The 14,611-nt window shown below is 42.6% G+C and overlaps 1 protein-coding gene across 10 annotated transcripts in view; it reads left to right on the plus strand.

Annotated features, from left to right (window-relative positions):
- The window catches only part of LOC143037431 (rotatin-like), a 463,326-nt gene that overhangs the window by 156,078 nt on the left and 292,637 nt on the right, over positions 1–14,611 (plus strand). For all 10 annotated transcript variants that reach the window (XM_076205620.1, XM_076205622.1, XM_076205623.1 and 7 more), the window contains one exon: positions 9,383–9,586. In XM_076205620.1, coding sequence (XP_076061735.1) covers positions 9,383–9,586 — 204 coding nt within the window. The remainder of the gene's footprint in view (positions 1–9,382; positions 9,587–14,611) is intronic.

Below are 14,611 nucleotides of genomic sequence, written 5' to 3' on the forward strand. Positions count from 1 at the left end.
CAAACGCACTCATATGTCATTTTGCACAGACAAGCCATCTCACTTCTCACCCTGACGACCGACGCACCATTCGACGTAAGAAAGACTTTCCCACAGACTCAGACTATATACCCTTCATAGACAGTCAGGCAAAACTCATAATACATAGTCTCAAGCACTCATCTGCCTGTGGCCCTGATAACATAAGCAACATCCACCTAAAACACATTGGACCACAAGGTATACACGCACTCACAAACATTGCAAACTACAGCTATTCACACAACACTATACCCGACATCTGGAAGCATGGTAAAATAATCACCATTCCAAAACCGAACAAAGTCCCAACAATCCCAACATCGCACCGCCCAATCACACTTCTCTGCACCCCCTCTAAAATCATTGAACGCCTAATACTTAAACTTGTCACACCACATATTCCCCTTGCTGACTCACAACACGGTTTTAGGCCACTACACTCCACAAACACTCTTCTGACAAACCTCACACAAAGAATTTTAGATGGCATCAATTCAGATAGGCCCCACCAAAGAACACTTCTTATAACATTAGACATTAGTAAAGCTTTTGATGCTATCCCCGCCGCAACCTAACAAATAAAATATATAACACAGACATGCACAATAACACCAAAAGATGGCTGGCCAATTATCTGGCAGGTAGGAATGCTTACGTGTCATATAATGGCCAATCATCGCACATCAGAAACATTAAGAACGGAGTACCACAGGGCTCAGTTCTATCCCCCAGACTATTTAATCTATACATGCATGACTTACCCACGCCAGACACCTCAGAAATACAAATCTCTTCCTACGCAGACGACATAACAATCACATGCACACATCGTAACACAGACAAAGCTGCAGAAATAATCCAGCCATACCTTGACACACTCAACACATGGTTCATCACAAACAGACTCAAAATAGCTCCAACCAAATCTACAGCAACACTTCTCACCAACTGGACAAAAGAACACAAATACATACCTCATCTCTACATCAACAACACTCTAATACCACACACAAACACACCCAAAATTCTTGGTGTAACATACGATACATCCATGTCTTTCAAACAACACATCACAAACATAAAAAACAAATGCACACCCAGACTTAACGCACTTAAGTCAATCACTGGAACAACATTTGGACAAAACAAAGAAACTAATATAACAATATACAAACAATGCATACGCTCAGTGTTGAATTATGCGAGTCCTGCATGGGCTCCTAATCTCAGTGAGACACACCACAACACCCTTCAAATCATACAAAACAAAGCCCTAAAAACAATTACAGGCTGCACAAATACAACACCTACAGTCCATTTACACCATGAAACAAAAGTTCTCAAAGTCAAGGACCACCTCGACATGAGAGGCACACAAACACTTGCCGCAGCCACCACAAACACATTACACCCACTACACTACATAGCAGAACACCCACACACACCAAGAAACATTAAAACAACACCCAAAGACCTTTATCACGCACAGATACTCTCTTCTCTTCCTCCACAACCACCAAATACCAGCCTCCGGAAACATTCATAATCATATCACTCACCGCTCCATTAACACACTGAAAGACAACACACTGCTGCATGCCAGACCCCCTGATATCCACCCTTCTGAATCCTCTCTCCCACGAAAGGACAGAGTCCACTTGGCCAGACTGCGGTGCGGTCACCACCCAGCACTTCTAAGCTACCAGAAGAGGCTGGATGACTGCATTGTGAACAGCTGCCCAGGATGTAACACTTCACCCCATACCTTACAACACATAATGGAAGACTGCATTATACACAATCATGCACGCAAACAACACAACATATGCTCTATAAAGGATTTGTGGGAAAACCCAGTTTTGTCTATGGCATTCCTTGGGGAGACGGGACTGCTCGGACAGACAGTCTAGGGAACGACAACAACAACAACAACTCCCTTTCCACCCCCGTTCTCCTCCTCACCTCCTCATTTCTCACTCTATCTAGCCTAGTAACCCCCATCATACTTCTCAGACACTTCATCTCAAACACATTCAAACTCCTTCTCTCTTCCTCTCTTTATGTTCCATGTTTCTGCCCCATACAGTGCTGTTAGCACAATCACTCCTTCATACAGTCTCCTCTTATCATCCATTCCCAAAGTCTATTCCTCATTACACTTTTCAATCCACCAAGGCATTTACTCGCTTCTCTCAATCTACATTCTATCTCCACCTTCACTCCACCTTTTCCTGCCACATTTGCACCCAAGTATCTAAAACTGTCCACTTCCTCCAGTCGCTCTCCCTTAATGCTCACTTCCAGTCTACTGCCACTTTCACCCCTTATACATCTCATCACCTTACTTTTACCCACATTTATCTTTAGCTTTCTTCTATCACATACTCTCCCAAACTCTGCCACCAACTTCCTCAATCCCTCCTCCGATCCTGCCACAAGCGCAGTGTTGTCAGCAAACAACAGCTGGCTCACCTCCCTTCTTTCAATGAAGTATGTACTCAAAAGTCAGAAGATAATGCTACTGTGAAGCATAACATTGAAGGCAATAGTAGTACCAGTTTAGATGAAGGAACTCTGTACAATGGTTTTATTGCCTTGGTCAATAAGGATGGCATTTCTTCTTTTACATTTACTAAGCATTACTTGTGATGCCAGTATGATACATGCTATCATAACAAGTTAGTTTCTGCTTGCATACATACATACATATACCAAGGCTTTTTCCCCCTTACAAGGGAGGTAGCCAAAAAGGAAAAGGCATAAAATCACTCCCACCCATTCCATCACCGAATACACTCCACACCCCTCCAACCCCCTCCCATCTTAGCACCTCCTGGATGATGGGTCATCCCTGCACCTTGTCCACTGCCCTGGGTCAGAAGCAGTGTCGCAAGACACAGCACATTCACAGCAAGGCCACTTCATTAACCCCTTCCATACGGTGCCGCACACGTAGGCGTCATGAGGAGCGAGTGGATTCGCGACGCTGCCATATCGGCGTCTTGATTATATTTATTGTAGTCGCCCCTGTGTTTTTACATTCTCCCAAATGCGCCCTGAATCCCATTCTCTGTGGTTTTCAAAATTCGCGGGTGAAAGAGAGAACGATCGATATAAGCGGCGACTATATTTTATGATGCGAATATTATTTCGTTACGTCATACGGCTGGCATTGGCTGCTGCCCGCGAGATTTAAGTCCCGTACTGAAGTGGTTAAATTAGCGACCCCCCCTCTCCGTCCTCCCATTGCATAAAAGAAGATGGGGAGAAATCCCTTCGGGCTTCGTCAAATTTTGCTCACACATACTACCTCACCCCCCCATCCCCCTGCCCATTCCACCTCATGCATCACATCATCCATATACAACCATTCTCCATTCACCTCTGTCTTCTGTCCTCTCCCGTCCTTCCTCAACAGACATTCCCTTCTTCCCCAAAGCCCCGTTCACCCCATCCATCCATCTCATCCTAGGACATCCCCTCATGTTCACTCCCCCCACATTTGCCTTCCATACCTCTTTTACTAGTCTTTCTTCACTCATTCTTTCCATGTGTCCAAACCATCCTAATACTCTTTCATCAACCCTATCTCCCAGCTCCCTTTCCACCCCTGTTCTCCTCCTCACCTCCTCATTTCTCACTCTATCTAGCCTAGTAACCCCCGTCATACTTCTCAGACACCTCATCTCAAACACATTCAAACTCCTTCTCTCTTCCTCTCTTAGGTTCCATGTTTCTGTCCCATACAGTGCTCTTGGCACAATCACTCCTTCATATAGTCTCCTCTTAGCATCCATTCCCAAATGTCTATTCCTCATTGCACTCTTTAATCCACCAAGGCATTTACTCGCTTCTCTCAATCGACATTGTACCTCCACCTTCACTCCACCTTTTCCTGCCACATTTCCACCCAAGTATCTAAAACTATCCACTTCCTCCAGTCGCTCTCCCTTAATGCTCACTTCCAGTCTACTGCCACTTTCACCCCTTGTACATCTCATCACCTTACTTTTACCCACATTTATCCTTAGCTTTCTTCTATCACATACTCCCAAACTTTGTCACCAACTTCCTCAATCCCTCCTCCAATCCTGCCACAAGCGCAGTGTCGTCAGCAAAACAACAGCTGGCTCACCTCCCACTTTTCTCCATTTTCTTTAACCATCTCCAATCCCTGACCCACTACCCTTGCATTTACCTCTCTCACTACCCCATCGCGACATAACGCTTCCTTGACGAAGTCCCACCTTTACCTCGAACCACTCACTCTCTCCATTTCTAATCTTGACACAGGCTCTACTATCATAAAAACTCTTGACAGCTCCCAGAAGCTTTCCTCCTATCCCATATATCCGCATAACCTCCCACAGTGCCTTTCTGTCTACCCTATCATAAGCCTTTTCCAGATCCATAAAAGCCCAAAAAACATCCCCTTTCCTATAGCTTTCTCACATATTTGTCTTACCACAAAGATCTGATCTACACAACCTCTACCCGTCCTAAATCCACACTGTTCTTCACCAATTACTCCTGTTCCTCTCCTAATCCTCTCAATCAAGATCCTCCCATAAGCCTTCCCAACTACACTTAACAAGCTAATCCCTCTGAAACTACTACATTCACACTTGTCCCCTTTTCCCTTGTAAAGTGGAACTATACAGGCACTCCTCCAGTCCTCCGGCACTCTACCCTCCCTCCAGCAAACATTAAATAACCTCACCAGCCAGTCCACCATCACTGTACCTCCTTTTTTTAGACATTCTGCATGGCATCCATCCAGACCAGGTGCCTTACCTGCTTTCATCATCTTAACAACTACCTTCACTTCATCCTTCCTTATTTCTCCTCCATTCTCCTCGCTCATCATAGTTATTTTCTTAGCATTTCCCACTGCAACTATCTTTCCCTCCCTATCATCCTTCACATTTAGCAACTCCCTAAAATATTTTGCCCATCTTCCCCTTACTGCCTTCTCTTCCATTATCATCTCTCCATCTGCACCTTTTACCTTTTCTTCTCTACTTGATTCGCCTCCTCTTCCTCTCTTAATTTCTTTCCAAAACATCTTTTTATTACTTTCAAAATTTTCTGTCATACTCTTACCCCACTTCACATCTGCTCTCCTCTTTGCCTCCTTTACCTTGTGCTTTACTTCTCTTTTTTTTTTTACTTTGTACCTCTCATATGACTCCCTCTTACTATTTTGTAACCATTCTGTGAAAGCTCGCTTCTTCTCCTCTACAACCTTCTTTGTTTCCTCATCCCACCATTCACTACCCTTCCTTCTATTTCCTCCTGTCCTTCTTGTTCCACACACCATCCTTGCACACTTTATGAATCCCTCCTTGAACCATCCCCATTCCTCCTCCACACCTAGCTCTACTCTATCCTTCACTCCCTCCCACTCCTTCAGCTTCTTCTTGTACTCCTTCTCCTTTTCCTTCTCATTTAAAGAGTTCACTCTAAGCACCTCCCTTCCTTTTGTCCCTTTCCTCTTTCTCCATCGATCCTCCACTCTCAACTTACCTTCCACCAAAAAATGATCTGATATTCCTCCACCCTCTCCCCTTAGCACATGTACATCCTTAACTCTTCCTATCATAATACTATTTACCACTACATAATCCATCAACGCTATATCTACCACCCTTCCCTCCACCACCCTCTCCCATGTGTACTTATGCTTGACTTTCTTCCGAAACACTGTATTTGCTATCAACAACTCTCTTTCTAGACATATTTCCACCATCAACTCTCCACTACGATTCTTTCCTGGAACTCCACATTTCCCAACCACTCCATCAATTGGACCATTTCCTACCCTAGCATTAAGGTCTCCCAGTACTATTACACTGACATTTCTCCCTAAATCCTCTATGCACTCATTTAAATCTATCCAAAAGGCCTCCCTTTCTTCTACACTCTTGTCATTGCCAGGCCCATATGCACTTACAAAGACCCACATCTCCTTTCCCAGTTTCACCTTCATTCACATTATCCTTGAGGAAACCTCCTTCCACTCCACTACACGTTTACCTATCTCTTTACTTACTAGAATAGCCACCCCTTCCCTCCCTCGCCCTCTCTTCACTCCTGATAACCTCCCACTTACACTCCCAAACTTACACTCACCCTTCCCTCTCAACTTAGTTTCACTCAAAGCCAACACATCCATCTTTCTTCTCACAAACATACTACCTATCTCTTCCCTTTTACTCTCATGTGTACCACATCCACGCACATTAAAAGACCCAAACCTTAGGGTGCTGGTCCGAAAACTCCCAGACCCTCTTATGCCTTTACTTTTTCGTTTAGGAATGTCCCCTGTGGGACTACAAGGAGAAGGATGCCTAGTCCCACTCCCCATCCCTTTCTTCTCGCCTCTTATGATCCAAGTGGAAATACATGGTGGCAGTATTCTTTTCCCCCACCACAGGGAAATCCCCCACCCCAGAAATTGAATACTCAGAGAAATGGTACAGGACAGCAGCAAGGGGTTGGGGGACAGCATAACGGAGGGACAGTTGTAGTATAAAAGTGTCATAATTTCTCTATGAAGAGTTTTCCTCTGTCATAGACAAAATGATGTATGGCTCTGGTCCGTAGGGGCACCCCATATAGACCCTAAAGTATCAACTGCATGCTACTTTGCCACAATAACATGCAGCCAATACCCCAGACAGGTGACAGCTTGTGATATTTCCTGGGGGTGGGAGGGGTTAACCTCTTCTCTCCGGGGCACATCGCACGTCTGGCAGCATTAGCTGCCCGACGTGCGATGTCTCGAAATAATAATCACATTATGAAAAATAAAATCAGTGCTAAATTGTCCGTTCTCTTTCGCCCGTGTATTTTGATAACCATAGAAAACTGATGAAGCCAGTTTAGAGAGAATGAAAATTACGTAGGTACAACTACAATAAATATAATCAAGATGGCGACTTCGGCATCAGCGAGTACCTACTTGCTCCTCATGCCGCCTACGTAGGCGGCACCGTATGGAAGTAGTTAAGATGGGGTTGTGCTGAGAATGTTAACCTCTTCATTCCGGGGCACATCGCACTTCTGGCAGCATTAGCTGCCTCACGTGTGATGTTGCGTCATAATAATCGCATAATAAAAAAGTCAGTGCTCAATCGTTCGTTCTCTTTCACCCGTGAATTTTGATAACCATAGAATATATGATGAAGCCAGTTTAGAGAGACTGGAGGTTACATAGGTACGACTACAATAAATATAATCAAGACGTCGGCATCATCACGTACCCACTTGCTCCTCATGACGCCTATGTAGGCGTCACCGTATGGAAGTGGTTAATTTGAGCATCTTGGGGTGTGTGGGTTGGTCTGATTTAGTCTAAGGTAAATGTGATATTGAGATGTTATATATATATATATATATATATATTGGTTAATTATTTTAGTACATGATGACAGAAGTGGAGTATGTAGAGATGAAATGGGTGTGAGTTGATTTATGCCCTTGACTTTGGCTACTTCACTCGTAAGGGGGAGAAGCCCGTGGTGTGTGTGTGTGTGTGTGTATATATATATATATATATATATATATATATATATATATATATATATATATATATATATATATAATGGGGCAGAAGCATGGAGGAAGCATGGAGGAAGAGTTTAAATGTGTTTGAGAAGAAATGCCTGAGAAGTAGAGTAGGGATTACTAGGCTGGATAGAGTGAGAAACAATTAGGTGAGTAGAAGAGTGGGGGTGGAAAAGGAGATGGGAGATAGGGTTGATGAGAGTATTGGGATGGTTTGGACACATGGAAAGAATGAGTGAAGAAAGATTGGTGAAAGAAGTATGGAAGGTAGAGGTGGAAGGAGTGAATATGAGGGGATGCCCAAGGATGAGATGGATGGATAGGGTAAAATGGACATTGGGAAAGAGGGGGTGTCTGTTGAGAAAGGAAGGGAGAAAACAGAAGACAGGTGAATGGAAAATGGTTATTTATGGATTATGCATTGATGCATAGAAGGGAGTGGGATGGGGGGTTAGGGCATGGTTATGTGTGAATGATATTTTGAAGCAGCCCGTTAAAGGGCTTTTTCCTTGTCTTCTTTTTCTACATGAGGGGACATAGAGGGGGTTGCTGATTAAATAAATTGGCTTTGCTATGGATGTGCTGTATTGCTGCATTGCCTCTGACCTAGGGCAATGAGTGAGATGCAGGAATGACCTGACTTCCAGGAGGAGCCAAAAAAAGAGGGAGGGAGAATGGGAGTGGAGAGGGTGGGGATGAAATGGGTGGGAGTGGAATGCCTTTGGCTTTAGCTACCTCCCTTGTAACGGGGGAAAAGCCCTCATTATATGTATGTATATCTTCTCCCTTCCTTTCTCAACACCTCTTTTACCCCATCCATCCATCTCACCCTCAGTTTCTCCCTCCTGTTTGCTCCATCCACCTCTACCCTTCACATGTCCCACACCCATTTGGTATACATTTTATTTTAACTACTTGGAGATGAAGGGTTATCCACCCCCACACATTGTTCAGATCAGAAGCAAAACATCAAAACATAGCACTTTCACATCAGGGCCTGACATCCATAGCTGGTTTACCCCATTGGCCCTCCCTCCTTTAAACTTTTTTTTTTTTTTAAATATAGGGGTCATCCCATGTGCAGATTATCCTACATACAATGATATATAATACATATCAAAACTCTACTTCTCGCAGTACCATCAGTGGTCATCCTTGTAGCCTACCACCTTGTTGTTGTCATTCCCCAGACTGGTCATGAACTCTGTCTTCCTGAGAAATGTCACAGGTGGAATGGAGTTTTCCCACACATCCCTTATAGAATGTATATTGTGTCATCAACAGCCACAAGAAATACTCAGCCACCTCCTTTTATGCAGGTGGCACCAATCCCTACCACCTTTGTTCAGGTCCAGGGCAATGGAGCAAGGAGCAGGGTCCCCACTGCTACATTGTATGACAATCTTGATCCTTATCCTTTCATTCATTGACAACCTTGATCCTTATCCTTTCATTCATTCACAACCTTCTCCACTCCTACCTGTCTTTTGTACTCTCATCCCCACTGTACAGATATTCCTTGTGCATTCTGCTTAACCTTTGTCTTCTCAAATTCACTGTATCCACTTTTGCTTCCCACATTCTTTTTGGCTAGTCTAATGTCATTCATTCTTTCCATATATCCAGCCCATCTCAGTAGTATTTTTATCTACCCTGTCCAACTCTTCTCTTTCCACAGATGTTCTCTGTTTTATCTTCATATTTGTACATATACTGTATCAGTAGGTAAATACAGCTAGACAGTGTGTATATATGAAATTGTATGAAAATGAATTTATTGGTCTTTTTTCAGAATTTGCTGTTGTGTCTCTTATGCCTATATAACAAAGAGAAGGAAAGTCGTACTGAATTGTTGCCTTACTTACTTCACATCTTGGATGAAAACTCATCTCAGCTGAGGCCCTCTATGGCTGATATAGACCCTTTTGTGATTGCTGACCTCCTCCTGCTTGACCAACCAGTGTCACTTGCTTGCACACTTCATGCACGTGTGGAGGTACGTGTGAGGTTCAGTTATCAGATTTTTTACTGTTTTAGCCTAATATTGAACTTGATTGAATTTAGTGCGATTGATGCCAAATGGTGTGATTTGACAAAAGAGAGAAATTGGGATAGAAAAGATGATTTAATTAAAAATTATTCCAGTATGAACTTTTTATCTCAGATGGGGGGGTTAATCATAAAAGTAAAACAGATTTTAAGCTTATGTTAAATGCTGCTCTGCAAGCATTTAATCTTAACCCCTTCCATACGGTGCCGCACACGTAGGCGTCATGAGGAGCAAGTGGATTCGCAACGCTGCCATATCGGCGTCTTGATTATATTTATTGTAGTCGCCCCTGTCTTTTTACATTCTCCCAAATGCGCCCTGAATCCCATTCTCTGTGGTTTTCAAAATTCGCGGGTGAAAGAGAGAACGATCGATATAAGCGGTGACTATATTTTATGATGCGAGTATTATTACGACACGTCATACGGCTGGCATTGGCTGCTGCCCGCGAGATTTAAGTCCCGTACTGAAGTGGTTAACCACTTCAGTACAACTCAAATTCTCACATGCAACATTGGCTGCCATATGTAATTTGCATCACACTACTCTCATTATGAAATATAAAGTCACTGCTGTATTACTCGTTATCTTTTACTCTGAGTAATAATACAGTCGAACCTCGAAAGCCCGGACCCCGAATGCCCGGACCCTCGTATGACCGGTCGAAATGAACAAAGGGCGGACTTTTCAAGCAAAGTTCCCTATTTGTCCGGTAGGTAGCAGCGACGGCCGTACACGTGTACTCAAACCCGGCCCAGTCAAGCCGCCACTAGGGCTGCCGTTTCGTAGAATTTTGTACCAAAACGTAGTAAAATAGCGGCATGTGGCAACTGCACAAGGACATGAGGAAATTTTTTCTACATATCAGCAGGCTGTTAAAAACGTTCAAAAACTCAAACTTTTGTTTAAAAATCATAGAACTAGTTATCAAATAATAAATGGTACATCAAAATATGACTTTTATTGGTAATTGTGTTACCGTATTTTTCGGACTATAAGGCGTGGGCAAAATCCTTAAAATCGGCCAAAATCGGGTGGTGCGCCTTATCATGAGGTATGCCTTATATGTGGCTTCAGTGCAAAAAAAAAAAAAAAAAAAAAAAATGCCTCGGACAGTGACATACTATTTTGACACGACACGTTTCGTAGCTAGCCTGCCGACGGCAACAGTGCATAGTCCTAGCAAAAGTTACAACCAAGTTATAACCAAGATGCGTGTATCTTGACAAGAAAATTGCGAAAACTTTGACAGATTTTGAGTCCATGCCACCGCATTCATTCACGCTATCATGGCTATGACATGATAGCATCCACAACACAGACAGCCATTTTGCATTGGTCTAGTCTCGCTCCACTCAGACTGTAGTCATTTTGATATTCTTTTAGTTTCGACCATGGGCGCAATATAGCAATAAAAAATTAATTATTAATTTTGTAAATTAAAATGTATCAACATAATATGCAATTTTGTGGGCGGAAATGAAAATAGAAAATGCCTTACTACAAGCAAATATGCTAATGAACGAAGTCGGTAGCATAGGATCGGGACACCATCTTGTCTCGGTACTTCCGACAGTACCTCGGCAGGTAAATTTTCTTGAAGGAATGTTATGGAGATGAGATACATGCATTCCTTCGAGCTGCAAGAACTTTGTATACCCCGCAAGGTGAGAGAGTGGTTGAAAAGCCTGCCAACGTCTCTCACGACGACAACAACGAGGACGATCCGGATGACATTTAATTTGTAGGTAATGATTTATTAAACACAGGTTAGGTTAGGTTAGATGAATTTATCATCCTTTCATTTCTTCGACGTCGGCATCTATCATAACAAATATGGCGTACCATTCGTCCGACACGACTTCATTACTTACGAAATCTGTTTAAGCACCTTTTTTGTTTTTTTATTTCCGCGCACAAAATTGCATATTACGTTGATATATTATAATTGAAAAAAAAAAAATTAATTTTCTATTTTAAAAAATCTATTACTATATTGCGCCCATGGTCGAAACTGAAAATTTACCTTCATTTGTAAGCCTTGTTTTTAAGTGAATAGAGAATTCCGGGAATAAAACTGCTAATGTTGGTTTAATTCCTCACAATTCCAGTAACGTGTTTATGTTGTTTTTTAGGGGTACTGGCAGGGCAGACCGTCCATGGAGGTGGTCTGATTTCACTTACCAAAATAAAAAGAATATATTTATTTTTGTAATTTTGCAAAATCCCAACCGATTTTTCTCATTCAACAACGAAAATGTTCAGTTCTGAAAGCACTCACATATGCATGATTATCCGATGACGAGACTAGGTGCACCTTATGTAAGGACGGGTAATAATAAACGGCTGCGCCTCATGGTCCGAAAAATATGGTACTTATAAAATATTATACCCCAAAAGATACGTTTTTACCATGTAGAAAAAAATTCTACGCTAAAGCTTCAACTTTCTTTTAGCGATAATAATGTATATTAAAAAAAATATATATATCTTACTGAATATGTTAGGGCATGGGGGCCTTATATACATTCAAGAATAAAAAAACTAGAACCAACATTTTGTCAAAGTTTGACAAGTATATCTTGCTATGAAAGTCTGCACACGCCCGAGAAAAATGTATGCCCGGTATGGCAACACTTCCATTCTACACGGCAGTGTAGAAAACACGGCAACCCTGGCTGCCACCACTGTCCCACGTGCATACCTTCCGATATTTACGGTGTACGTAATAAAGAATACAGTACAGTACACTGTATAAACAGTACATTTACATGCCTGTATTACAGTTATTATTACAGAATTATTAGTATTATAGTATTATTATTACAGTGTTAGAGTATTATTCTTATGTTTCTATGCCATATACATTACCTATACGTATACCGCTACGAAAATCTACGGGTGTCAGGGCGATGTTTTCGATGACCGGACGTTTGGCATGACCGGATCACCCTTCCCCCCAATTAGTCCGGGCTTTCGAGGTTCGACTGTACATACATACCAACAGCTTTTTCCCCTTACAAGGGATGTAGCTAAAGTCAAAGGCATAAATCCACTCCCACCCATTTCATCCCCACACACTCCACTCCCATTTACCACCCCTCCCTTCCTCTTTTCTTGGCTCCTGGATGATGGGTCATCCCTGCATCTTGCCCACTGCCCTGAGTTTGAAGCACATCCACAGCAAGGCTGCTTCATTTAATCGGCGACCCCTGCCCCTCTCCGTCCCCTCATGCAGAAAATGAAAAGACAGGGAGAAATCCCTTTAGGCTGTGTCAAAATATCATTCACACTTACTCCCTCATCCTCCACCCACTCCCTTCCATGCATCACAGTATCATTCATACACAACCATTCTCCAGTCACCCCTATCTTCTGTCTTCTCCCTTCCTCAACAGACATTCCCCTCTTTCCCAATGCCCCTTTTACCCCATACATCCATCTCATCCTTGGTCACCCATTCATGGGTTCTGGTTGGAAAACTCCTACTAGGCCCTGTTGTGCATTTGCTTTTTTTAGGAATGTTCCATTTGTTTTCCCTTTTTTGTCGCCTTTTACAACTCAAGTGGGAACACTTGGTGGTAGTTCACAGAAGCAGAGGGTAACTCATGTACAACTACAAAAAAAGATATATAGTCAAGATGCTGACGCCAGCATCCTCAAGTACCTACTTGTGCCTCATGACACCTACGTAGGCGTCGTTGTGCCAAAGTGGTTAATGTTCATTATTCTTGCAGAGAATTGCAGGTGAATTATTGGCTTACAGGGATATCTTCAAAGGAAAATAAAATTAATACATTCCCAAAGTGGCTCCATTTTATGCTTTTTTCATGCTAATCTTTGGTAAGCCCCATTATAAGGTAGAGAGTGTCCTTGGAATATATGTAGTGATACATATATTCATATCAAAAGGCCTCTTCCTCTTATAAGGAGGGTGGGTACACACCCATTATACACACCCACCCAAACCCCATTCATTACCCCTCCCATCTCCTCTCATATAATGATAATTTAATCTTTGTGAAACTGGGAAAGGAGATCTGGGTTTTTGTAAGTGCATATGGGCCTGGCAGTGAGAAGAGTGTAGAAGAAAGGGAGGCCTTTTGGATAGATTTAAATGAGTGCATAGAGGATTTAGGGAGTAATGTCAATGTAATAGTACTGGAAGACCTTAATGCTAGGGTAGGAAATGGTCCAATTGATGGAGTGGTTGGGAAATGTGGAGTTCCAGGAAAGAATCATAGTGGAGAGTTGATGGTGGAAATGTGTCTAGAAAGAGAGCTGATGATAGCAAATACAGTGTTTCGGAAGAAAGTCAAGCATAAGTACACATGGGAGAGGGTGGTGGATGGAAGGGTGGTAAATAGAGTGTTAATGGATTATGTAGTGGTAAATAGGATTATGATAGGAAGAGTTAAGGATGTACATGTGCTAAGGGGAGAGGGTGGAGGAATATCAGATAATTTTTTGATGGAAGGTAAGTTAAGAGTGGAGGATAGATGGAGAAAGAGGAAAGGGACAAAAGGTAAGGGGGTACTTAGAGTGAACTCGTTGAATGAAAAGGCAAAGGAGAAGGAGTACAAAAAGAAGCTGAGGGAGGAGTGGGAGGGAGTGAAGGATAGAGTAGAGCTAGGTGTGGAGGAGGAATGGGGATGGTTCAAGGAGAGAGTCACAAAGTGTGCAAGGATGGTGTGTGGAACAAGAAGGACAGGAGGAAATAGAAGGAAGGGTAGTGAATGGTGGGATGAGGAAACAAAGAAGGTTGTAGAAGAGAAGAAGCGAGCTTTCACAGAATGGTTACAAAATAGGAAGAGGGAGTCTTATGAGAGGTACAAAGAAAAGAAAAGAGAAGTAAAGCACAAGGTAAAGGAGGCAAAGAGGAGAGCAGGTGTGAAATGGGGTAAGAGTATGACAGAAAATATTGAAAGTAATAAAAAGATGTTTTGGAAAGAAATTAAAAGAGGAAGAGGA

The sequence above is a fragment of the Oratosquilla oratoria genome, chromosome 22 (assembly GCF_046742065.1).
Source record: "Oratosquilla oratoria isolate Oo_2021 chromosome 22, ASM4674206v1, whole genome shotgun sequence".
NCBI classification, from domain to species: Eukaryota; Metazoa; Arthropoda; class Malacostraca; order Stomatopoda; family Squillidae; genus Oratosquilla; species Oratosquilla oratoria.